Source organism: Papilio machaon, chromosome 20 (genome assembly GCF_912999745.1).
Source record: "Papilio machaon chromosome 20, ilPapMach1.1, whole genome shotgun sequence".
In the NCBI taxonomy this organism is placed as follows: domain Eukaryota; kingdom Metazoa; phylum Arthropoda; class Insecta; order Lepidoptera; family Papilionidae; genus Papilio; species Papilio machaon.
Window position 1 is genome coordinate 1,694,193 of NC_060005.1, and position 10,685 is coordinate 1,704,877.

A 10,685-nucleotide genomic window follows, 5' to 3' on the forward strand; every position below is an offset into this window, starting at 1 on the left:
AAATCGCTTTTTGTCTTGTTTTATATATTTAATTATATTTCTTGTACCAAACATTAACACTGTTTCGAAAATATTTAGTCGATTTTTTAATGCTTTATTTGAAACAATAATTTGACGCCATATTGGTCCAACCCTAGTGGCGTTACGTAGAGATGCGTCATCCAGATATCTACAAAATAATTGAATGAGTTTACTTTTTTTAATATAGTGCAGTAAACTGGCTATTATTATAATGTATCAAATACTTTTTTAATTAAATCGACTCTTTTTTTTATAAATACCTCACATTTTCAGCATATTTCATGTAAATCACTGCAATCTGAAAAACTTACGAAAATATTTTCCAAGACATCTCCAGAGGCAAAGCTGATATTGAATCTCGTTTCCGTTCTTCACATAATGTCATACCAAAAACAAAAATGCCTGAAATATCCATTATTTCTGCCTGTATTGTCCATTAATTAAAAAGCAGTAGCAGTCACCATTCGTTCTGTATACGAAATTAGAGTGTATGAAATCTAAGTTATTTATTTCATGTCAAGGTCATATCAGTCGAATGTTTTAATTTTACTTTAATTTATTAATTTAAAACAATCAAAATAAAACAAGGATGTATCCTGAGGTTAGTTTGTTTTTTTTAATCTTTCTAGAACACATTATAATATTTTAAATATAGATTGTATAAGAGCGAAAGATAAAAATCTATAAAATGGCTTTTGGCAACAACATGGCAACATTAGACAAATCAACAAGCGGCCCGCAGCCCGTGTTGAGGTCGATCTTCTTTCCTAAATTTTGTTTGTAATATACTTTTCGATAAGTTTAATGTGGCCCTAAGCATAGCCTTTGATACCTAGAAGATTTTTGTAGTCATCTTTTATCTTTAAAACATTAGAAATTGTACTGAGCAAAGATTTACCGAGTGACAGATGTTTCAGTGATAAATCGCGCCAGTTTTTGACCAATTTCATAAAAAATACTTAAAAATGGAAGAATCGACTGTCCAAAATGTATCTGATGTTGATACCGAAAATCAAGGAACAGGTAGTGTTCTATTTTCATAATTAACTTAAGAAAACAAGAAACGCGGTTTATTTGCGATTAACCGACTAAATTAAATGGTCGTCGGAAGCTGCAGCGAGGAGTGCATGCATTCAGGAATACGGGGATTCTTGGATTTTAAATTGCATTTTCGACAAATATTTAGAATTTCAAATAGTGAAATCGTTTACTATTCAAACAACAAGTGGTATAATTATTTTATGGATACAAGAATGAAAAAATGACGTTTGTATTGGAATGCTTATTTAATTTGGTATCATTATACGTGAACCAAACATTACGACCAACGATTAGGATGATAACCATGAACATAATATAAACACTCATAATTAATCAATATCTGTAATTACGCACTAAATTTCTTTTGGGAAAGGTATATCTAAGAAGTGTTACTTTAGTTCTATTCACGAGTTTTCTTGTGTATTAAGGTTATTCGCGTCTATTACGTTTCTGTTTTTTTAAAGTCAATTTTCAAAATCTTTTTCCATGTTTGTAATATGTCCGAATGCGAATATGTAAAAGAAGTAGGGAAGATATTGTGTAAGAAATTTTTATTATATAAGAAAAAAAAAACAATATGGGATGGTATAATGCAGGGGTGGTAAACTTCATTAAGATCCATTTACCCATTATGTATCTTAAAACTTACTTTTTCTTTGTCACTTTCAGATCCGGTTGCAGAGAAGTCGGCGGATGTCAGCTTAGAAGCTGTGGATACTTCCCAGTCCTTGTTTCCTGAGAGTCCAGTGTACGAACCCAATGAAGAAGTAGATACTGGAATCCCAGAGGTAAGTCCCACAAAATATTGTGGAAGCCAAAAAACGTGTTTAGTAGTTTTTCTACTGCTTATTTACAATGCACATATAATTTAAAGTAATGATTATGTTATTTATATCAACAATGAATAAATATTAAAATTATAGGGTTTTCAAATAAGAATTCAATGACTTTCTTATTTATATGTACTGTATGAAGTACAAGCATACCTAGATAAGTGAGAAATCTCAGAGTCATTGTCTATTCTTGATAGACTAACTTCATAAGTGGGATACTCGGGTTAGAGATAGAACATAGAGGAAAATATTGCGGGTCCTTAGACTCTGCCTTATCTAGGTTGGACTGTAAATGGTATGAAATACAAGCCATTTTCATGACTTAGGTAGTCTATGTTTTATGGTCTCATAGAATATTGTCTTGAATTAAAGATTAAGAAGTTATGTCTGATAACACTATTGTAATTTTAATGTTATTTTTCTACAGAAGGAGACGAGATTGGAAGAATCCGAAGCCACAGGTATGTATTCTAAATATACCCTAAATGGTATTTTCCTGTTTTATTATTGAAAAGTTTCTTAATCTAAAAACATATTTATCATAAATTAATTTAAAACTTGACAATTTATAGGTGACCCACCAATAACAACGGTTAAAAGAAAACTCTCCGAAGAAGTACTTGAAAGCGATGCAAAAGTACAAAAATTGGAAATCATTGATATAACTGATGAAACTATGATATCTACTCAGAATTTAGACGATGAAGTATCTGAGATTAATGCAATTGAGGAAATAGAAGAAAAACCTACTACCTCAAGATTGCATACTCCAATTCAATCGAGTCCAAAGAAAATAAAACGCAGCAACAGTGTTGAAGTAAAAACAATTAGTACACCAAAGATACCTAGATCTGCAAGCGTAGATATTACTGTATCACCGAGTAAAGTTAAAATTAATCTGAAAGAATTCTCAACATCGGAGTCTATACAACCTATTAGTACAGATTCATATAGTTCGAGACCAAGCGTTGAATTTGTGGCTGAAATACCTCCAATTAAAATACCAGAGACAATCGTTGAAGAAAGCTCTGAAATTAATGATTCACAAGATTTCCATTTAGAACTTTCACCTACTTCTGATATTGAGGCATTGGAACAAAAACCAGAAATCAAAACTCACTATAATAGTGATCCAGTGTTAGTTAAAAATAGAGAAGAGATTTTAGATCCAGGTAAAATTCAACCTATAAGAAGTGAAGGATATAATTACTCCGATCTGAGTAGCAATTTGTCTCAAACACTTCCGAAAGAGTATAGTAAAGGTAAAACTACAGACCAAGAAAGTACTGATAGTGCTTGTTCTGTTTTAGACAGTCCAGAACATTTACCTAGCGTACCTTCGAAACTCATTTCTAAATTATCTAACGGAAACTCTTCAACACCTACAGAAATAGCTCATTCAAAGCATATAGAAGATAGTGATGGTACACCTGATTTTGTCAAACTAAACGGTAGAAAGATGAAAAAAGGTAAAAATGAATCTTTCCGAGCTAGCAATGCGACAACACCATCAACAATATCTCCTTTACAAAATGGCCACTCGTTACCTATGAGTACTCCACAAATACCATCATTTGATATCCATGTAAGTCATAATGAGGACTTTGAATTCTTATCATTGTACATCGTGAGAACTGACAATGACACCGGAATAGAAATGTGTAAAGAGTACCAAAGAGTTTCAAAGAAGTTTTCGATAGATCCATACTTGGGAGATGTGTCAGTTAGTACATCACCATCCAGTGTTACCAGTGCTGGAATGATAAATCTACCGAATAGAATCTCTTTCGCATCAACCGTCAGTACATCATCGACTTCAAGCAATAGAACAAGCGATGGAGCATTTGTAGTTCCTCAACCACCGAGAAAATCAGTTTCAAACCCGAGTGTATCCGTCAAAGGATATGATGCTCTAATGAAAAAGCTACACGACATATTTTCGCATCTCCGAGACACTTCAATAGACGAAGGCAATCGTTCTCTAGCAGAAGATAAAGTATCTATCGGCATTCAAACATTATCAAGTGAAACTATCAGTAATGGGAATGCAAGCCCGGATGAAGTTAGTAAATGTGATAAGGCAACACCTAAAAGTTCATTAAAAAAGACTAGAGTTAGAGGTCGCAGACATATGGGCAATAAGACCAAACGAGCATTATTACCAACACAAACCGAAGAACCGGAACACATGCATGGTATGAATTCACCTGAAATGGTACCAACTAACGGAGATAATGGCAAAATGTCACCTATAAAATCACCTAAAGACGAGAAACCTTTATCAACTTTAGTTGGAACACCTAAATCTATTACTAAATTGAAACAAAAACGTCGTCCTACATCTCCTAGACCGGCAACACCTGTAGAAAAAGCTATAATAAAACCAGAATATCCCGGTTACCAACCAGACACGGTCGTCTTAGCCAAATGGGTCGATAAACGTTATTATTCCGGTAAAGTACTAGAAATTACCGAACCTAATAAATATTTAATTAAATTTGATGACGGACAGAGTAAAGTATTGTTGGATGAATTTATAATTTTCGGTGATATGAAGAAGTTACCTTTGCAAGGGCAATCTGTGTACGCTTTAGTTGATGAGGAACAAAACTATGAGCCCGGATTAGTGCTTGGTGTTGAAGAGAATGATAACGGCATTGTTACATATAAATGCACAACTGATGGGTAAGTTTATTATAAACTAGCTGTCGCCCGCGACTTCGTGCGGAATTAAAAAAAGACTTCATTAGTAGCTGATGTGTTCTTCCAGACAATGTTCTAAATCTGTGCCAAATTTCATTAAGATCCGTTGAGCCGTTTTGAAGATACCTTTAAACAAGGTCAAGCGCTAGTGTTTTTTAATATAAACAAAAAAAATACAAACATCCATCCATTTAAACATTCATTTATAATGTTACTAGCTGTCGCCCGCTACTTCGTCCGTGCCGAATTAAAAATAAACTTAATTAGTAAATGATGTGTTCTTCCGGACAATGTTCTAAATCTGTGCCAAATTTCAGCAAGACCTGTTGGGCCGTTCTGGAGATATCTTCAAACATACATCCATCCATCTAAACATTTTTTTTAAACTAGCCACAACTAGATTATTTACATTAAAATAGAAAATAACTACCTATTTACGAATAAATAAAACGAAATAGCATTTTTTTATATATTTCAGTATTGACACAACAGTAATGGTGACAGCGAGTGAGTTGTACTTAACGGAGGACCAGGCGAGGTCCATTAAAGAGACCTCAAGGTCCAGGTCTCCCACCGCACCTTCTACACCCAGGCGACGACACAACAGGGAGCTAGACTTAGATAATATTATTCAGGTAGATTTTAAATATTGTGTTTTTTTTTTTTCAAACTTTAACTCATTTTTAATATTTTATTTGACAATTTTTTGACATTAAAAAATAAATAATACAAGAATAATTTTTATTGTTAATATACCTTAAATAATAATATTCTCACTCAGAGTCATTTAAGGATTGTTTTAGTGTAGATATCTAATACTTAAAGACAATAACAACTCAATTTGTGACAATTTAACAACTCTGAATGGTTCTTTTTCAAACTTAAATGAAATAAACCTTTTTAAGGGTCCAAGAAGTGCTCGTAGTCGAGACAAGGGAAATTCTAGTGCAAGGAAACGTGTTGTGTCACCAAAGAGCCCTAAAGCATCAACTTCAGGTATGTTTTAACTGTGAGTTTCCACTGCGAAACATGTACAAAAACCTTTCATACATGTTTAGTTCAAATCATTGCAAAAGATAAGTTAGATGAGAACTTCTACATCACACAGTTTAAGCTACAATTGTAATAAAAAAAAAATGGTTATTGTGAGAAAACTATTTATATTCTATATGCTATTACGGACTTTTATTTAGCACATTTAAAGAGCTACAATTATTCCATATATCATTTTAAATAGGTCCTATAGTTATAAGCAAAAAAGTCCTTAATTACAAAAAAAAAATGGGACTCACCTGCAAACACTACCTTTTGATTATTTATTTTTTTTATCAAAATCGGAGTATCGCTGAAACACATAAAAAAAATACAGTCTAATTGATAACCTCTTTCTTTTTGAAGTTGGCTAAAAAACCTATCTATACTATAAATATAACTTCATTTTATCTCATAACTAGCTTTTACCCACGACTCTGTCCGCGCGGAATAAAAAAAAAATGCACACAAAAAAGTTCCTATGTCCGTCTCCTAGTTCTAAGCTACCTCCCCATCAATTTTCAGTCAAATCGATTCAGCCGTTCTTCAGTTATAAATAGTGTAACTAACACGACTTTCTTTTATATATATAGATGTTTATGCAATAACTAAATAAATTAAATAATGGCCGTTATGAGAAATTAAACTCTACTAAAAAAATAATTAAAACATTCAATTTAATGATATTCGAATCAAATAAAGTTTATTCCAAATAAAATATGAAGAAATGAGAAATATTCAACTCCAGGTGTGAAGACAAAAAGTACTCCGGTTAGTAGAAAACGTTTAGCGAGTGAGAGTAGTGAGATAAGTGAAAGTTCCAACTCCGCTCCACCAACACGGCTCGAGGAAGTGGCAGGTGTTGAGCCCGAGGTGCAGAGGACTCCGAGGAAGATAGATGGTGTTAAAGGTATGAAGTTTTCTTACTCACTTACTTCCTTAGTAAGACTTCATTGCCTTTATAATTAGTGGTCACATTATTGGGTACTATTTATTAATTATTTAGGGATAATTAGACAATTATTACCCCCTTTTACCATTCATGTAAGGGTTTATGAAATTTATCTAAACTTACTCTGTTCTTACATAAAATTCCTTACAGTTTTAAGAATAATAAAATTTTAGAAATGGATTCAATTAAAAAAAAATGTTTTTAGAAGATTAATACAAACTCATTACAATTCTTCACATTAAACTGTCGTTCTTATCTTCCTGCCAACTTCTCTTTCCAACATTAAATAAGGTTATGCGCTTTGTATTATGACGTATTTTGCAGCCGGTCCTTTACAATTAAAAGGCGCGGCGAAACAAAATATCGGCAAGAAGAACTCTAAGCTGGCAAAGTTTGAGAATGACGCGGACACCTGCAACACTCTCGGGCCAATTGTACGCGACAACAAACTGTTTGAGGGACAGCACTTTCTCCTCACTTGCACTGAGACTCCCAGACGAGAGGCTATGCCAAAGGTACCTCAATTATTCCAATTATAAGCCTAAAACTTGTAAAAATAGAAATTATACTTTCACAGATATTGGTTATTACACTTTCTTGCTTTCTGTCGACTATATTGGTCAAACTTTGTAGATCACATTGGTCAAACTTATATGTCACACATGTTGGCAACATCAGTTGCATGAATTGTCCTCGCTCAGTGAAATACCACGACCTCACAGAAGACACGCGACAAGTGGAAGTAATTACAACTACAGTCTGATGAGTGTGGTGACGGAGGACTCATTTTAGTCCTCTTTCCCTTCACATCCCTTTACTTATGGAAAGGATGGGAAGGGGAGGTGGATTTGATGGAGGAGGAGATGCATAGGAAAGTTAAATATTCTTTTTTTATGCGTCTCCTCCTTCGTCGATTTAAGGTAGGCAACGCATCTGCAATTGCGAATGTCAATGGACAGGTCGCTTCGCTATTTCGGCGAATTCATGTGGCCGCTTGCTCGTTTGCCACCTTGTAATATTAAAAAAAATACATTGGTCAAACTTATATGTCACACATTGGTCAAATATACAGGATCGCCTTATCACTTACTATAATATTAATAAAATTACTTCTAGTTCCAAGAAAGTCGTCACTACTCATCAGAAGAAGACAGTGAGGCTACATCAGCACTCGGAGGTACTGACACCGAGGACCTGGTGTTCTGTGATAAGCCCTTCAATAAGGAACGACTTAAGGAGCAATTAGAGGCAGGCGGAGGAATTGTACACAGGTATAATGTTTATGATAAGAATGTTCATGAAACCTTACCTTTTATTTTGTTATATCAAAACACTAGATAAAATAGGTAGTGAAAATAAAATGGACACTGCATTAATTTAAAACAGTGATTGTCAAACTTATTTTCTTTTACCGCCTCCTTTGAAAATCAATTATATTTCAGAGCGCCCCAATTTTTATTCAGCCCTAAAACTTAAAAACCAAAATTTCATTACTTTAATTAATTTCAATGCCCCCCATTTTATCGCCCCCTCCTAGGTTTCTAACGCCCCCTTGGAGGCGTTATCGCCCACTTTGGGAAACACTGATTTATAAGATAATATAATTAAGAAAACAATGTTTGTTAGTATTTTATCGTTGAAATTTAAAATTAACACATTCGGGTTTCCAAAGTTCTAAATTTTCGTACACTCTTACACAAGATCAGGTTCATACAATACCAGTTTAAGAACCCAAAGTAAAATAACACTATATTATGTATAGCATAAGTGGAATTAAATCTTACTTAATATTATAAATGTGAATGTTTACATGGATGTTTGAAGGTATCTCCGAAACGGCACAACAGATCTTGATGAAATTTGTCACAGAACATAGTCTGGAAGAACGCATAGGCTATTATTTTTTTAAAATTCCGCATAGACGGAGTCGCGGGCAAAAACTAGTATTACATATTTCTCAAACATGTATATACAACATATAATGATAATTCAATATTTTTTAATTTTTGTCTGTCTGTCCGCAATTTCGCGTTTATTCCGAGTAATCTCAGATGCCAGGGCCTTATTTGACGGTATATTAGTTAATTTACACGATAATATAATAGGGTGTTTTAATTACTCGCTGAAATGTCACAGGCGACAACTAGTATATTAAAAATTGTAATAATATTGAAATTTTCCAGTCATTTCGATGATGTGCCAAAGAGTAAATACTCAGTTTGTAAGCTGATTGCACCGAGGCCTTGTCTCACCGCTAAGTACATCCAGTGCTTGGCTGCAGATATACGAGCACTGTCTCACGGCTGGGTTATATCAAGTTGTCTGCAGAAAACTGCACTCGATATTGATGCCTTCGTATTACCAGCGGGATGGTCCATAATCAAAGATATGTTTATTAATTGGGTATGTATTATTTAATGTCTAAAAGAAATAATTTTTGGAACGAAGTTCCTTATCGCGCGTTGTGAAAGGGGGCTAGACGGAAAAAATTCTTACGAAAAGTTGTCACGACACTTTTTGCTATAGTAACCATGGCAACGACGTGACAATATATAACGAAAATTCATAGAAATAAAATGTACTTCTTGTGAAGACGTAAGTTTTTTATTGGGTGTCCCTTGACACCTCTCAAGTTTTTTATTTTATATGAGATTTAGACCACATCGGTGAAATGTGTTGAACAGTGAAAATATAATTTTGACCACCTTTCAATGCTATATACTTAGAATTATTGATTAAATTTAAAAAATTATAAAGAGATGTAAAAATAAAAAAAAAAAACATTTATAATATCACTATTTATTACAATTTAACTTGGATAAGCGAGAAAACTTCTATAAGAGATGTTGTCTGGTCCCGAGGGATGACCTCCTCCTATACTATATGTTGGTCTTTTAGATTCTCGCTTATCCAGGTTTGACTGTAATTATATTTCCTATTCACACTAATTTCATCTTAATATTTCCAGGTCCCATCATCAGGCAAACGCAATTCAACATTCTTCAAAGACAAAGTAATCCTGTTATGCTGGGAACAGGACACATTTGTTAAATTCTGGGATCGAGTAGCATCTCTAGCTGGAGCCACCACCAGAGTTGTTAACGAGGAGAATTTAAACATGTCCGGGGCACTTGCTCTGGTCACCGACTGTGATTGTCCTCATGAGGTCCAGAATAAAGCAAATCAAGACAACATTCCGTTAGTGTCAACAACTTGGGTCGTTCAATGTCTGATTGAAGCAAAAGTGCTCGCTCCGACCAGCCACGATAAGTTCTCATTTATGTATACAGAACTCGAATGATCCTGGGACTTTAAAAAGATCCTCATTATACGTGATTTTTGACACTAAAGAGGTTTCTTTACGATAGTGACGTTCAGTGATAAGTGATAAGTGACTTATGGTGTGTTCAAATGTGATAACACTTTATATTGGTAAGTGATTTGAACTTTTTTTTTTATTTAATTATAATATTTAATAGCTTGATTTATAATATTGATAAATATCTACGCAGTTCCTTGATAATGATTGACATAATTTGTTTGTTTCCCAAAATACACTCGACTCTCGTTAATTGGAAACTTGAGGGACTCTTAAAATATTAGGAACTAGCTTTTACCCGTGACTCCGTCCGCGCGGAATAAAAATAGAAAACTAGGTAAAAATTATCCTATGTCCGTTTCCTGGTTCTAAGCTACCTGCCCACCAATTTTCAGTCAAATTGATTCAGTCGTTCTTGAGTTATAAATAGTGTAACTAACACGACTTTCTTTTATATATATAAGAGATTATCGAGTGTTTGAAATATTAAATGGTTCGAAATTTGTGAGAGATAGTAAATAAAAATTTATTAACTGCTATTTTATAACTATGTCAAAAGTTTAAAGGTACATTCGTGTACATACATATGTATTCATAATGTAATTTAATTAATCATTCGAAAAAACTGTTTTCCTGGTTTGCTTCAAAGCATATTGCTGTTGAGAAGTGTATGTCAAATAGTCACTAATCATAACAAATGTACGTACTCATGTACGTTGTACTCATGTAGGTTGATACAAGTTGGAACTTGTCGCAATATGTTCAATCTTTCCAACTCTTTCTC

The 10,685-nt window shown here is 33.7% G+C and overlaps 1 protein-coding gene across 1 annotated transcript; it reads left to right on the forward strand.

Annotated features, from left to right (window-relative positions):
* Nucleotides 1-755: 755 nt before the first annotated feature.
* On the forward strand, nucleotides 756-9,994 carry LOC106707464. Its single transcript, XM_045682769.1, has 11 exons — nucleotides 756-1,044; nucleotides 1,732-1,850; nucleotides 2,323-2,356; nucleotides 2,468-4,580; nucleotides 5,077-5,233; nucleotides 5,504-5,594; nucleotides 6,379-6,540; nucleotides 6,907-7,097; nucleotides 7,699-7,853; nucleotides 8,766-8,985; nucleotides 9,551-9,994. The coding sequence occupies exons 1-11, from the start codon at nucleotides 987-989 to the stop codon at nucleotides 9,881-9,883; spliced, it is 3,633 nt and encodes a 1,210-aa protein (XP_045538725.1). The 5' UTR covers nucleotides 756-986; the 3' UTR covers nucleotides 9,884-9,994.
* The last annotated feature ends 691 nt before the right edge of the window (nucleotides 9,995-10,685 follow it).

Excerpts from the sequence above, each read along its gene's own strand:
- LOC106707464 (XM_045682769.1), top strand. The coding sequence starts at position 987 with ATGGAAGAATCGACTGTCCAAAATGTATCTGATGTTGATACCGAAAAT. Across the intron at positions 1,045-1,731 it reads TACCGAAAATCAAGGAACAG|ATCCGGTTGCAGAGAAGTCG; the intron begins GTAGTGTTCTAT and ends TGTCACTTTCAG. Across the intron at positions 5,595-6,378 it reads CCCTAAAGCATCAACTTCAG|GTGTGAAGACAAAAAGTACT; the intron begins GTATGTTTTAAC and ends ATTCAACTCCAG.